This window comes from Armigeres subalbatus, chromosome 1 (assembly GCF_024139115.2).
Source record: "Armigeres subalbatus isolate Guangzhou_Male chromosome 1, GZ_Asu_2, whole genome shotgun sequence".
NCBI lineage: Eukaryota > Metazoa > Arthropoda > Insecta > Diptera > Culicidae > Armigeres > Armigeres subalbatus.
The window spans coordinates 176,169,274-176,185,827 of NC_085139.1; the positions used below are offsets into that span (position 1 = coordinate 176,169,274).

The window sequence follows — 16,554 nt, forward strand, 5'->3', positions numbered from 1 at the left end:
AAAAACAGAAAATTTCTAGTTTGAATTTTTGGGCAAAACTTTACTACGGGCTTAAATAATTAAATTATGTCGAGTTTGGGTAGAGTACGGGTTTATGAATGTAAAAATTCTCGGGTACGGGTCGGGTTCGGTTTTGTTAAAAAAAATATTCCGAGTTCGGGTCGGGTCCGGGTTTGAAGGAAATATTCAAATCGGGTTCTGGTTGGGTTTGGGTTTGCAAAATGTGAAACCCGACCATTTCTAGTGCAGACGCATCCATTCAAAGTAGGCATTATATTTTCCCTTTACCGGGCAGTCGCATTATTCAAAGAAGGGCCTATCTCCTTTTTTTCTCTTTACCGAGCAAACGTGTCCATTTCATGAAGGCATTGTTTATTCACTTTGCGTTAAACCGACTGGATGCGGTCATTCAAAGAAAGCATTACCTTCGTTCATTATTTAAATCGCAATCCAAAAGAATTTAGCCCGGATTGTATGTAATTAAGCAGAGATCGGTAAATATTTCAATGATAATTATTCTATCTGAATTCCGCCAAATGACATTCTGCGGAATAATTTTTGGTGAAAAGGTACATTCCGCGAAATGTCTTTCGGAAAAAAGGTGCATTTCGTGAAGTGTGTTTCGGAGTATTGGTACATTCCGCGGAATGTAGCACCGCGAAAAAAAATTCTGCGATGTGTTTTTCTCCGAAATAGTATACAACCGCCGAAAGTTGTTCGGCCGAATTTGTCATTTGGCCAAACAAACCATTAAACCGAAACCCTTCTGATTCCAAGTCATTTGGCCGAAAATATCTCGCAGAACAGTCATTTAGCCTAAATGGTCGTCTGGCAGAAACCCTTTGGGCCCCTTGGCCGAACGGGTTGACCTTTTATGGCCAAACGGCATTTTAGGCCAAATGACCTGATCCGCCGAACGACATTTTCTACCAAACGGCTTTTTTGCCCAAACGATATTTTCGGCCAAATAATCTGTGAATGGAAAAATACGTTTTTTGGTAAAATTTGATGAAATTCGGCGACATAACTTTCGGCTTAACGTGGAGGGCAGTTTTCCCGAAAAATATTCGGACGAAATCCTTATCAACGAAGGCAACAAGACCGGAAGTTTTAATATGTCATTTCCGAGCCTTTTGAAAGTAGGCTTACGAGCCTCTTGAAAGGAGCCTTCCGAGAATCTTAAAAAGAGGCTTTCGGCCTCTTGAACAAAGGCTTCCGAGCCTCTTGAAAGGAGCTCTAGTAGCACATAGCCCTAGCCCTAGTTTATAGCCCTAGTAATATAGCCCTAGCACATAGCCCTAGTAACTCACACTGATTTGGTTGCAGTAACGAGCCTCTTAACAGGAGACTTTCGAGTTTCTTAAAAGGAGGTTTTCTAGCCTCTTGAAAGAGGGCTTCTGAGTCTCTTGAGAGAAGGCTTCCCGGCCTCCATAAAGGAGACTTTTGAGCCACTTAAGAGGAGGCTTCCGAGCCTTTCGAAACAAGGCTTCTGAGCCTCTTGAAATGAGGGTTCTGAGCCCCTTAACAGAAAGCTTCCAAGTCTCTTGACGGAATGCTTCCGAGCCTCTTGAAAGGAGGCTTCCGAGCCTCTTAAATGGAGGCTTAAGAACCTCTTGAAGTTAGGCTTCCGAGCCTCTTGAAAGGAGACTTCTGAGTCTCTCGAAAGGAGGCCTTCGAGCCTCTCGAAAGGAGTCTCCCGAACCTCATGAAAAGAAGCTTCCGAACCTCTTGCAAGGAGGTTTTTGAGCCTCTTGAAATAATGTTTTCAAGCTTTTTGAGAGAAGGCTTTCGAGTCTCTTGAAATAAGGTTTTCGAGCCTCATTCATCACTTCAACACCATTACGCATTTTTGTCCGAGGTACTCCCCGGCGCCTCGAAGGTACCACTTGGGGTACATGTACCTTAGGTTGAGAACCGCTGGTGTACAAGAAACACTCGCAAGATAGAAGCTGTACAACGTAAGGCAATAATTCTGATTGATTTTTTGGCACCCGCCAAGCGATTGTGTTTTGTAGTTTGAAAAAGTTTCTTCTTGAATCAGCTCACAAAAATTATAAAAGAAAACTTCACTCCCATTTTTCTCAAAACTTAGATTTTGTCACTTGCATCCCTTTGCGTTTGACCACCTCAACCCCCAGCAATCTTTCTGAAAATTTGACATAATATTTTTTATCTGTATACATTGTTATGAGACTATTAAACGTACCATATTCAAGCTTATCATTTTTTTATATTTTTTTGACCACTCGTTCATAGAAATGTTTGCTTCTGCTTTGCGCAGATCAGTAAATAGCTTTGACATAACTTCGTACGAAATAAATATTTGGTTGCTCACCAAGGCGACTTCGACATAGATTACTTTTTTAACTAACCAACCATCTCTTTTCCGTGACGCTCACGTTGTTGCATAGGATTTCTCGGCAATGAGTAACGAACTAATTTTTCTCTCCCAATTATAAATAAACTGCGAGGATGTGGCCGCCATCGCTATTGGTCTTTACTTAATGAAACTTCGAAGAATGTGCAGTGAGAAAAGCTTTCTTGTGTTAAATATCTTGGCTGTCTATATGCACAAGCACATGCTTCAGAAATGGACAAATTGATACTAAATTTGTGAAAAAGAATTCAAGAGCCTTGGTGGGAATCGAACCCCCAACCTCCTACTGGTTTGATAGGCGCGATAACCTCTACACTACAAGACCACTTACAGGTCATATTTGCGGAAAAGTCATCAGAATCCGAGTACTAACCTCCACCGCGGTTAGCTCGTTTTTCAAATTGTATATCTTTCGGATACTTGATTTGCCCAATTACATGTCATATGTGCTTCATTGTTGTATATCCACAGTTAAGAGAGAGTTTTCAGTTGAAATTCAAAAGCACAGAGAAACAGACGACTCACTTAGATCAAAATGCAATCAAAAACATGGTCACGGAAGCATTATCGCCCAGTGTTCAATACTCTGTGTGTGAACAAGCGGCAACCAGATGACGGCAGTGTGCAAACGTCAAACGCAAGCAAATTCGGTGGCCGATTGACCACCTATAAAAAATTGAATCCACCGTTAAAAAGGTGAACGATAGAAAATGTATTGAGTGAGACGTCTGTTTATCTTTCTCAAAAGCTTCTCCTAATAATGTCTTGAAAACATCCCGAAAATGCAGAGTCGCACACCTCTAGCTGCCGTCACATTGCAGTCAACGAAAAAGAAGTTAAAAGCAAAACTCTTATGCTTATGCTTATCTTATGCTTTGCTGTGCGAATTATATTTTAGTTTTATATAAAGATGTTTGACTTTTATATCTGTAATAAAATTAATGTCCAAAATTAATTAGTTTTTCGCCTATATGGTTTCGATCAATCAACCCGCAGTAAACAAATCCCATCAAGTTGAAAACCTCTCGGTCTATATACTTCATGTTCCGTGCAAATATGCGGTATTAGTTATTACAAAATTAATTTATTTAAAATGCATACATTTAGTGCTCAAAACCCCACCAACCAACCTAGCTCTACTACTGCAGTAGTGGCGCCACAGCCCACCTAACCAAGCTGCATTCTGCTGGTGTGGCGTGGCACCCAGTGACTGATGTTGATGAAAAATCGATGGTTTGACTTTGCTCAAAGCAAACACCGGGGATCGAAAAAGAGCTCAAAAATGGGATTAGATGGAAAATTATGTTGAAACAATAAATTCTGGGTTACTGTCGGTGCCAGGCTGCCCCCGAGCGGATGGATTAGTTGGTAATCGCCATATTGTTTTTCGAACGCTTAGCCACCACGACAGCCTGCATTGACCGCTGATTGTAAATAGCTGCCACGGCTTGGTGTTTCATTTTTTCTGCGTTTTGGAATTTCGGTTCACTGCGGAAGTTAATGAATATTGCTAAACATTCAATTATTTGTACTGCAGCCTATCGGATTTGAGCTTTTTTTTAGGTTTGTAAATTCACTGCAGTGTAAACCACAGCCAATGCACGCTTAGCATTCAGATTTGTAAATTGACGCTATACAAAGTTTTTGGAAATTGAGTACAACGGCGCCCGATCACAAACCAATTAGATTATTTATCTGAAATTCCATCAAAATTACTAGGATTTTGACCATTAAACGAGCATTATAAATCAAGTTTCTTGCGATATTCAGAGTTTAACACATAATTTTCTAAACAAAATGATCAAAACGAATAAAATTGCTGGTAGAAGGAAGCAGATCTATCGAGTTTTTCTCAAGTTATGCGGGTCAAACACAAACCAAATCGTTGTCTCATGTATGGGTCATTCCGCGCCAAGTGACCGAGCACGCGCAATTAACCTATTTAAAAATAATGAAAAATACCTAGCACATATTAATTTTAGTCCATTATTTTGAATAACCATATGACCATGGTGATTGAACCGCCCCTTCGACCAAAAACCCCTCCCTGTTTTTGGAGATTTTAAAAAACATGCTATTTTCAAATATCGATATCTTTGCCCCCGATGAAGCTACAAGAAAATTTAATACCAGTTTTCCGCTTGAAATTTGATGAAGTTTTTAGAAAAAATACTTTAAATGCTGAGCAGTGTTGCCAACTATATTATTTTCTTCACAAAATAATAAAAAAGCATTTTTCTCAAAATACGTATATTTTTTTCTTCGATTTCTCAACGGATTCGAGCTTAACAGACTTTTTCCAGTCGGAAACACTTATCGATACAAAGTAAAATGCGCCGTTGCTGAGATATGGCAGCTTTAGTAAATCTTATTTGGGTCATTCCGCGCCAAGTGACCGAGAAAAAGTGAAAACTTGCAGGTGAATACTATGAATTCCAACCAAAATAGGTGTATCTACTTACTTTGGGCCTACATTTCGAAAAAGCATTTGATCCGACCGTAATCCCACACTGGGACAGAGCCGCCTCGCAACTTAGTGTTCATTAAGCACTTCTACAATTATTAACTGCGAGGTTTCTTAACCATGTTACCATTTTTGCATTCGTATATCATGAGGCTAACACGATTATATTTTTATGCCCAGGGAAGTCGAGACAATTTCCAATCCGAAAATTGCCTAGACCGGCACCGAGAATCACACCCAGCCACCCTCAGCATGGTCTTGCTTTATAGTTTATTTGCCTACTTTATTTATCTATACAACTAATTACCTTATTGCTTAGGTAGAAACTTGAAGAGTCAAGAACTGCCGTTTCCCTGATGCTTATTCAACAGCGCTGTTTGTACCTGTCGGTAGATTTCGGTAGGTCCATCCTTCTTGTTGATGATCGCTCGTATAGTCCTCTCCTGGTATCCGTTGATATTCGCTGTTTTCAAGACGTGTTGTAGTTAATTCGTTTTTTCGTCTACGCTCAGGGGTATTGTCTGCATCCTGTGGATCATGTGATGAAATGCTACCATTTTATGTTGATACGAAAGTTTCGATGCATATGGGGTGACTCTCATGGTCTTCGTGGGCTTCCTGTAGATTTCAAGGCCTAATGCTGTATTTGCTTCCCTGATGACCAGTAGATCCAAGAAAGGTAGTTTACCTTCTTTTTCCTCCTCGAAGGTAAATTTGATGTCCTAATGCACGTTTTTCATCGCTTCTAAAACCCCCTTCTGATGATGATGCTGAAGATATCATCGACGTATCTCCACCATTTCTCGGGTAGTACTCCTTGTTCCTGTAGTTTGTTCTCCAGATTCGCCATGAACAGTTCGCACAAAAACGGTAATAGCGGATTTCCTATCGGTGCTCCCTTCGTCTGTTTGTAGTAGTTGCCACGAAATGTGAAGTAGTTCTCCGTCATGGGATTACATTACGAATTTAGATCTTAGGTAGCAGAGAATGTGCATAAGGAAAATCACCCAATTACGGCATCAAATATTAATGTCCTTTCCCCATTGAAACTTGATGTAGCTGAGAGTTTGAAAATCTACCGACAGGTACAAACAGCGCTATTGAATAAGGATCAGGGAAACGGCAGCTCTTGGCTCTTCAAGTTTCTACCTAAGGAATAAGGTAATTAGCGCAATGTAAATCGTTTTCTTCAGGTCGAGTCAAGTACGAGACACTGAAGACGAAGTCACAGTTGAGTTCGAAATAAGGGAGCATCCACAAATTACGTAACGCTTAGAGGGGGGAAAGGGGGTTCACCGAAGTGTGACAATCCATACACATTTTTTTAATGATTCATATAAAAAGTGTGACATATGGGGGAGGGGGGGGGGGGTTGAAAATGGCCAATTTTTGCGTTACGTAATTAATGGCCCCTCCGGCCAAACACTCCTCCCTGTTTTTGAAGATTTTTAAAAACATGCCATTTTCAATAATCGATATCTCCGCCCCTGATAAAGCTACAAAAAACGTAAGTACCAGTTTTCCGCTTGAAATTTTGTGAGGATTTTACAAAAAATATTTCAGATGCAAAGCAGTGTTGCCAACTACATTATTTTTATAAAAAAAATAAAAAATAGCATTTTTCTCAAAATACGTATAAATATTTTTTTGATTTCTCAGCGGATTTGAGTTTATCAGGCAATTTCCTGTCAGGAACACTTATCGTTACAAAGTAAAATGAGTAGTTGCTGAGTTATGACGGTTTTCGTTAGACATAATCGAAGGTTTTTATTCAGCATATCGTTCAATTCGTTCTGTAAAGGTAAACAACTATGATAATGTAGTTTTTTAGTTTTATTCGAATAATTTACAAAAAAAAAACATATTTTTGCAGCACATAATGCTTTTGAGGCCAGTGATGCCAGATCTCCACTGAATATGTTTTAATGGTTTAAAGCTATTTTTACGATTCCTGTTCATAATACTTGGTTTACAGTTCGTCTTTGATTGATAAAACGGCCTACTTTTCCATACCAACGAAATGGGTGATTTAATGACCATTATGCAACTCAAATGGGTTGCATAAATTCCATTAAAGCACTCATTTGGGTGCTGTAATGACAAACCAACATTAGGACAGTAGTTACATGACTACATTTTGCTCAATTAGCTCTGCTTGTGGGCTACAAACGTTCAGTTTCAATAGATCTTGAAACGAGGGGAATGCTTTGATTCCATTAACTTCAAGTTTCAAGAGAGATCAAGTTTTGCTCCCGTAAACATCAGTTTGAAGTACTCGTGGATTACACAAACACATACTGTATAAGTGCCTGCTACTCCTGCTAAAACGCATTCGGGCGGCCAATGTTCGTCGAATTTGATAAATCCAATTTAGTAAAAAAAATGTCCTTGATGAGGGCAATATTTCAGTCAGATTCGCTAGAACCAAACGCTTTTGCTTCTGCACCCGTTTTCCTCCTTCACGCACGCTGTTGTACTCTTTTTTCCCTGAACTTTTTGTACGATTTCTTGTTGGAGAGGATTACCCCTCTTAAGATTGGGGCAGCACAAAATACCTTTTGTGTCAACGCATTTTTTCATGTTCCTTACTAAGCGTTCTGAACACTGAAATTCGTCTGAAGATAATAAAATTTTGATAATTATGTCAGAACATAAATTCATAATCAATAAGAGGTGGCCCATAAACCACGCTACATTTTCGAACCCCATCTTCTTTAATTCCTTAGTACAGATGTTCCCAAACTTTTTGGATATGCTAGGTGGGTCTAGCAGAATCCAATATTGTTTACGACCCACAAGGTGCAAAATGAATTGACTTTTAGAAATTTAATAAAAAGTGAGTTATATTGAGCAAATCATAATAAATTACTTTATATTCCTTCATTGATTGGATTTGGATTGGTTTTAGATTGGATTGAATTTAGATTTGGATTGAAATTCAAACGATTTGGATTAGTTTTGTATTGGACTGAATTTGGATAGGGTTTGGATCAGCTTTGGATTGGATTAGATTTGGATCTGAATTGGATCAGATTTTGATTGGGTTTAGATTTGATTAGATTTAGATTGAATTTGGATCTGATTTAAATTGGATTTGTATATGATTTGACTGGATTTTGATTAGTTTGAATTTGGTTTAGATACGGATTGGATTTCGAATAGATTTTTCAATTGAATTTATAATGCTTTTGGATTGGTCATGGATTTTGACGACCAGCTCAGTTCAGCATTCATATTTTCACCTGTTTTGGATACCTAAAGAAGGCTATTTACTTCTAAAAATGTGTTGTTCTTTAGTCATTTGTTTATTAGTATTCCAAATCTAATCATTACTTATAAGATTCAAATCTAAAAGCTGGTATACATTTTTAGGACAAAAAAGGGACTCAAGTATGAATCAAGAGTTGTCTTTCGCGGCATATCAATGATTATCCCGCGACTACCCTGGGGGTCGATAAGTGTTTTTGACAGAAAATTGCCTAATAAACTCAAATCCGCTGAGAAATTTAAAAAAAAATCTACGTATTTTGATAAAAATGCTATTTTTTTACAAAAATAATGTAGTTGGCAACACTGCTTTGCATCTGAAATATTTTTGTAAAATTTTCACAAAATTTCAAGCGGAAAACTGGTACTGACGTTTTTGTAGCTTTATTAGGGCGGAGATATCGATTATTGAAAATGGCATGTTTTTAAAATCTTCAAAAACAGGGAGGAGTGTTTGGCCGGAGGGGCGGCTCAAACGGTCGGATCAAATACTTTTTCGAAATGTGGACCCAAAGTAAGTAGATACACCATTTTTTGTTGGAATTCATAGTATTCACCTGCAAGTTTTCACTTTTTCTTGGTCACTTGGCGCGGAATGACCCAAATAAGATTTACTAAAGCTGCCATATCTCCGCAACGGCGCATTTTACTTTGTATCGATAAGTGTTTTCCGACCGGAAAAAGTCTGTTAAGCTCGAATCCGTTGAGAAATCGAAGAAAAAAATATACGTATTTTGAGAAAAATGCTTTTTTATTATTTTGTGAAGAAAATAATATAGTTGGCAACACTGCTCAGCATTTAAAGTATTTTTTCTAAAAACTTCATCAAATTTCAAGCGGAAAACTGGTATTAAATTTTCTTGTAGCTTCATCGGGGGCAAAGATATCGATATTTGAAAATAGCATGTTTTTTAAAATCTCCAAAAACAGGGAGGGGTTTTTGGTCGAAGGGGCGGTTCAATCACCATGGTCATATGGTTATTCAAAATAATGGACTAAAATTAATATGTGCTAGGTATTTTTCATTATTTTTAAATAGGTTAATTGCGCGTGCTCGGTCACTTGGCGCGGAATGACCCGTATTTTCTGTAAAACTCAATCTTGTTTTAGGTACCCAAAAACCTGATACCCAAAACTTAACCCTCCATGAGGACGGATTGTGAATGGGAAGAATTTCTTATTCGCTGAGAGATATTTGAAAAGTTTAATCTATCTGACCGGTATATACGATTCGAGTCTACTAAATGAATTCAATGAAAACTATAATGAATTTGAAAATGGGACATTTTCATGTGAATGTTATGTAATTTCAGACCTCAAACTGCTCCAAATAACTTTAGTTAGTTTAAAAACTAATTAACCATCTTGTTTTGTATTTCATTATAACAGAAGAGAACGTTCTATGTTATATTTAGCATAGTTTAAAAAGTGTACAGTTATGGCAAAATAAAAAAAAACAAATCTTTGAATCGGCATAATGAAACGGATGCGTGAACAGTGCTGACAAAGTGTTAACATAGTGTTACATCAAATAACGCTTAGAGTGAGAACGGTACGCCCGAACGAAGAATAAAAAATGCACTTAGCTACTTCCGAAGTGACCTCCACAACCAATCCAACATCGATGGAGCTCAATGGTGGCGGAACGAAAACAGACAGTGTCAATTCCAACGGAGCCACCGTTGACTGCAGCACCTCGAAGCATCAACCGCTAACGGCGGAAACTCTAGCGGAACGAACCATCGAAGGTCTGCTGGCGGACCATCCCGGAGAGCTAATCCGCACCGGATCACCACATGTGGTAAGATCAGTTTGGTTACGATATTGTTTGTTGTTGCTGTAGCTGTAAAATATTCTTATCTTGGGGCAAAGGGTATGTGGTACTGCACATAAATATTGCTGTTGGGATCGGCCTCTCTGACCTTTGTGTTCACACGGTTCTTCTATTACCAACGGGATAAATGTATAGGCATATTTGACACTCAAATGGTCAAAGCTCAAGTTAAATATTGAATTGAAAAAAAAAACAGGATACTCTTTATTGGGTTTTGTGAAATTATTAAAGGCAATGGTGTAGTTTATTTTGAGGTCAATGTTTGGGGTAAAAGTTTTGGTGAAAAGTCTTTTATGCTGGATTTTCTTCACTTCTATGAAATCTGGTGGTGGATTGACGTCTTTGGTACACGAACTGAAGTGATGTGGCATAGGGTAACCAACTTGATTTGGACCCCTTCACATTTTAGACCCTTCTGGCGACATTTTTCTGATTTCTGCACTAAAAACAATGCCGCAGCTAATTCCCCCATTGGCTTCAGGAAATTAACATTGTTCAGCATCTATTTCACTGGTTTCCCGTGCAAAAAAGCGATATTTAGATGAAATTTCGAGGAAATTAGTTTGTTCAAGAAGGTGAGTGTTACAATGCGTTACGTTTAAAAGTATACATCTCTGAAAATCTCAGAACGTACACAATAAGTTTTTGTCGAGATTGTGAGTTTAAAACGCAGGAATCTTCTCATTGATGCATGCCAATCGAAAGATAAGACTTGGCTTCGACTCAATTGACCATGGTAAATTAGAAATTCGGCTTTAAAGAGACTAAATTGGGGTTGTCCAAAATGTGTTGCACTGTACAAAATGAAGAATATTTTCATTTCATTTCATGGCAAATTTCACTGATTTATCAATAACTGAATTCATATTTCATAAATAAGACTTTCATCTTTGAAATGGTGTCATTTCCGCCCATATCGAATCTGCATTTCAATACATATAAGCATATATTGGGATGCACTTCCTCTAGGGGTCTAAAATAGGACAGTTACCCTATCAGTTCAAAACTCTTCTTATGAACACTTACATGGAAGTTCCCAAGGGTTTTCAGTTGAAATCCAAACATTTTTTCGCGGAAATATATTTTTTAACGGGAATGGGCCGTTTTACCATAAAGTAAGGTCGAATATGTCATATGGTTGAGACCCATCTGGCCGAAAAAAGTTGAAGGTTATATCTTAGACACGACCAACCACTTGGACGTATGATTAGGTGAAGTGTAAATTCTAGACCAACATTTGAAAAGGGCGTAACAGCTAACATTTATTTCTTCCGGTTCTTTGTCTATGTATCCAGTTTTCCGCGACCGGTACCCGAGTAGACGAAAATAGCTCAATAATATCAAATGTTGATAAAATAGCAAAATGAGATATGGAAATTTTGCCTTGGCTCAACTTGCTCTTGTGCAAAATAGTAATAAAAAAATCGATCTTCTCCTGTATAAAATGGTGGTCCTGTAGAGAACCGATTTATTTTTAATAATGAATCTTGAAAGAAAATTTCACTTGATTGCTATTGACGCCAAAGTCAGTTACTTGATAAATAGGGTAAAGTGCCCAATAGTGAACCTCCAACCAATAGTGGACCCTCCAGCAATTTTTGTATTATTACAGCACAATGTAAACATTTTACTATGAAATTCCATCGGGAGAACCTACCTTATAGTTCTATGATTTGATTACATGCATTGAAAATGCTATGGAAAGTAAAATTAAATGACTTTTTACAATTCTATAAAAAATAAACACGAGAGGAATATTTTGGGGGTCCATAATAGGGAAGAAGAGCGTCCCGAAACGGAACATGAAAATCAAATGAAGTGTCGACTATAGAATCAAACGAATCAAATTCCTATTTTGGACCCCCAGGGGGTCTACTATAGAGCGAATTCAGTCAGACTTTAAATTTTTAACGAATAACGTCGTGTATTTGAGTGTTTTATGTATGTATCGTGAAGAGAAGATGCAAAACTTGGTATTAGATGTCAAGCAGAATTAATATGTTGAAAATTTCTACTCCTTACGACAAGCACTATTGAGCATTTTACCCTAGACGCCATCCACGCGAATAAGTTTTTTGCAGCGCTCTCTTCAACGAGCTCTTGCACTGCTACCGACGGTAAATTTCTACCGTCTCCAGGCGTTTTGATTTGCACTTTGAAGAAAATTAGTTTCGTCTCAACCTTCTCTTGTGCAAAACTTAATTCTGAAAAGAACCGATTTATTTTTAATAATTCGCCTTTTCAATCACTAGCAACAAAACCAAAATCTGAAAGAGAAACTTGAGGGAAAATTTCACTTGACTGCTACTGATGCCAATGTCAGCCACTCGATAGATAGACGTTATCCATGCGAATATGTTTTTGAAGCGCTCCCTCCGACGAGCACTTGCGCTGCTATCGACGGTAAACTTCTGTCGTTTCCAAGCGATTATGATTTGCACTTTGAAGAAATTTCGTTTTGACATTAGAGTAGGATAATGTATTGATTCTGATTTATTTTGTATTATTAAAAACTGATTTATTTTTAATAATGCTCATCTCCATTCACATCACCATTTCCAATCACATTTTCAGTCTACCAAGTGCAATTTTCTTTCAGTATCGCCACTGATATTTCAGGAATGCAACCGGCCTTATGTTTTTGCAATCAACTCTTTCTTCTCATAAAATTATAAACCTGAATAAACCTGTTTTCAATCCGAAATGAGGCTTTCTAAACACTCACAGCAACCAATAGTTAGTTCGTACCTTGCTCTAAAATTTCACTCGACTGTTGGCGCTGTCCGATGGCCACTCGATTATTTTCTGATAAGCATCACCATTTAGGATTTTATTTTCGGCGACGCACTGATGTCCGTTGGCCACAAGCGACGCCATTTCTGCAATCAACCCTTTTTTCTCATTAACCCTCAAACTGCCGGGACGAATCTTGACAACTTAAAACAGCTCGTTCTCGGTCAATTTTTAACTAAATTGCAAGCGGTTTCAACTGTGATCAAGGGGAATAGTAGTTCCAGCATGTAGAGGGGTAAAATGCTCAAGATGACCCTCCCTCTTTTAGAGGGGGGAGTTTTGAAGTGTGGCATAAGTTGGCATAAGTGTTGGTCCTAGAAAAACCATTTGCTTTTCCTAAGGTGCATTTCTAATCATCAACAGCAACCAAACCATGGTCTGGACTTTGTCTGGAAATTTCATTTGAGTGCTGCAGCTGTCGGCGACGGCCAGTCGATGATTCCTTTTCGCTGGATCCGCTACTACCCGTGTCATCTTGTAACAGCTTTTGTTCGGCCATCGTGTCTAATCTTTGTGAACTATTGAGATAACTGCTAATTAGAGCCATAATCTTAAGTTGCACGATTATGATGTTTGATGTCGATTATGAATTGCTTAATTAACATTTTTTCTTGAAAAAATATTTTAAGCTCGTTTCGTAGTGAAATTAAATGGAAGGTGCTAAACTCGTCTTAAACGGTTGAAATTTTTCTTGATGTCTGAGGAAATTTAATTTTCCAATAGCTTAGTTTCATTAATCCACTGTTTTAATACTTAAGCAAAATCTTAAAGAGTTCTTCGATCGATTGATACCAAAATCGGTTGGAAGACGGCTCAGTTATTGTCAAAGACTTATTAGTCTTATTAATTGGTCTTTATTATTAGCCCATACTTTCTGTCCACTTTGATGGTCTCAAATTTGGTTCTACAGAATGACCCGGGTCCGCTAATCATATTGCACTCTAGGCATAATGGATTTTTGGCATAATTATGCCTTTTTCATGTCATAGTTTGTTCTTTGGGTCCTTTTGAGCATGAGCAGGATTGACCGCTCACGGTTGCTACTCCATTATGGCCAGGTTAGCTGTAATTACACAGCTGTAAAGTTTGAGACTAACATCATCTTCAATATGTAAGAACTGGTGACCCAAAAATGAGCAATACAAGCGCTGGCCGTGTCCGAATGCAAGTTAATTAAGGAATAGGTAGGACATTGCTGACGTGATACTCGCTTTGATAAAAACCGACGAGTCATCTGCACTTCCACGAGAAATCACTGGGATGTTGGATATATGGGGTAGGGAGTTTTGGTAAATGGTCTGCCGTGTATAGGTAGTTTGATTTGAAACGAAAACAATTGAACGAACGTTAATTATTTTAATTATCGACCGCACTACACAACTGGATGCGGACTAAATTTTCACTTTCTGATTAATTTACTCACCCGCACAATGTGGATACAAATTTCGGTGACCGTATGTGTGAGGGTGAGATATATTAGAAATTGGGCAATCCACTTCCAGCGTGTATTGATGACAGATATGCAAATATCATCCGGTTAACGGTTCGTTTACCAACATTGACTAGTAGATAGGGGGGACGAAAGGTGGCATACGCTCAATAAGACAGCACACATGCGATCAAACCTCGTTCGGCGGAATTGGGCCGCACAGTACTGTCGTCCGCGCAAAGCAGAACTAAATTTCGATGACCGGTCGATCGCTGCTCACTGGAGAAACACAATTGGACAAAAAAAAATCACTTTCTGATCAATTTACTCTCCCGCACAAAGCAGCACAAAATTTCGGTTACCGGCCGATCGCTTTGCTTTCTGCACAAAGCCCGGCCCGCACGAGCTATCTGCTTACTGAGCAGAAACACGACAAAACAGGCACTCGTCATAGTTTGTTCATTGGGTCATTTTATGCTTAAAGTCCATTATGTCTAACGTACATTATGCCTATCGTCCTAAAGGTCTAATGGTCTAATGTCCATTATGCCTAACGTCTTTATGCCTAACGTAATTATGCTTAACGGAGTATATCCGAATGATCCCCTTATCTTCCAGAAGGGCGTTATCCTTCGTCAAAAGTCAGTAGGCCGTTTGATTCACGGCCGTTTGATCTCTTCGGCCAAACGTCATGTTCGGCCAAATGACCTATTCAGCCAAATTACCTTGTTGGTCAATCGATATTTGCAGCTTAATGATCATTTCGGCCAGATGATCTATTCAAACGACTTTTTGGACCAAATTACCAGTTCGGCCGTATGTCGCCTTTTCCGGCCATACCTTTTTTGACCTAAAAGCCGTTCCGGTCAAATTGGTGTTATTCAGCCATGTGTCATTCAAACAAATGGATTTTTGCTGCATGACTGTCGATCATATAACGGGAAGGCTCGTTTGCCCAGGTGGCTGAAATGTATTTGACCGAATAGGTTATTTGGTCGAATAGACTGTTAGGCTGAAACGCAAATGCCGCCTGGCCGAAATGGTCGATTGGCCGGAAGGGCCGTTTCGTTGGAATTGTTATTTGATCAAAATTGAAACTTGACTGGAAATGTCGTACGGCCAAACTTTTCCTTTGGCCGAAAAAATAAATTGTTCGAATAGATCATTTTGTCGAAGAAACGATCTTTTGGCAAAATAGTTCAGTTTCAACCATTTGACTGGTTCGGCTAAATGGCTTTTTCTACCAAACGACCATTTAACGGCATATTCAGTAAGGAAAGATCCATTAATAACGTAACGCAAAAAATTACCATTTTCACCCCCCCCCCCCTATGTCAAACTTTTTGTATGAAATATCTGTAAATTTTGTATGGGTCGCCACACATCGCTCAACCCCTCCTCTAAGCGTTACATAATTTGTGGACGCTCCCTCAGACCAAACGGCTTTTTCTATCAAATTACCATTTCAACTGTACGTTTCTTTCTTATATTTTCGGCCGAATGACTTTGGGCCAAACTACCTGTTACCTTTTTGAGCAATTTCGCGTGGAATTCACAAAGAATTTTTCATCGACAATCAAGCTTTCCACGCCCGCTAAAATGGTGGATGCGATAAAGAATTTGAGAAAAACTGCTTCACAACACTGAACTGAAATTTCCGTCCAAGCAAATGCTGAGCTCCTTCGTTGCCTATGGTTTCCATTGTTTCGTTCATCATTCAATAACAAATAATCAATTTTTGCAAAAATTATGCCATAGTCTACCTTTAGTTTCTTTTTAAATTTTACATTGCTTACTCTTTTTTGTGTAAAGAAGAAAACGATGGCCATTATCGATCTATTGAATTCATTGTGGAACGATTTTACGGTGATAAAAAAATGTAAAACTACGGCTATAGACTGTCTGTGCTATGGCTGTAAAGACCCATATCAGATTTTCGACAGTCTGGTACGATCTATCGTAATAAGCATTGGCTAATGGTTATCTTTGACATTCTGATAGCGAATAGACATTAGGTGAAATCAATTTGCCTAATTAAAAAAAAAAACTTAAGCCGGGTACGACATGTTTGGCGCTTTACCAATTTGATCCAAACATTAAACTTTTTTTTCGAAAAGTGTAGTAGCATACCCGTTATCCGACCCGTCCAGACAGATGAAAATGTGGTTTGGGGATTTTACGGCTACTAAATGTTCGCCGTTCTGAAGGTAAATTTTCCATACCTACACATGTGTAGTTTTACATTCGTTCCTTTCGCCGTGAAATTGTTCCACAAGAAATTCAGAATGCCAATTGTTCCACAAGCAATCCATTGTTCATTCTTTTCTGCTTTACTAAAAATTTCCTAAAATAGATAATAGCTAGTTAATAATGAAATATTTAAGGACAAT

The 16,554-nt window shown here is 38.4% G+C and overlaps 1 protein-coding gene across 2 annotated transcripts in view; it reads left to right on the top strand.

Annotated features, from left to right (window-relative positions):
- Positions 1–16,554, top strand: part of LOC134205553 (segmentation protein Runt) — a 208,248-nt gene that overhangs the window by 13,684 nt on the left and 178,010 nt on the right. For both annotated transcript variants that reach the window (XM_062680879.1, XM_062680881.1), the window contains exon 2: positions 9,498–9,909. In XM_062680879.1, coding sequence (XP_062536863.1) covers positions 9,685–9,909 — 225 coding nt within the window. In that variant the 5' untranslated portion in view covers positions 9,498–9,684. The remainder of the gene's footprint in view (positions 1–9,497; positions 9,910–16,554) is intronic.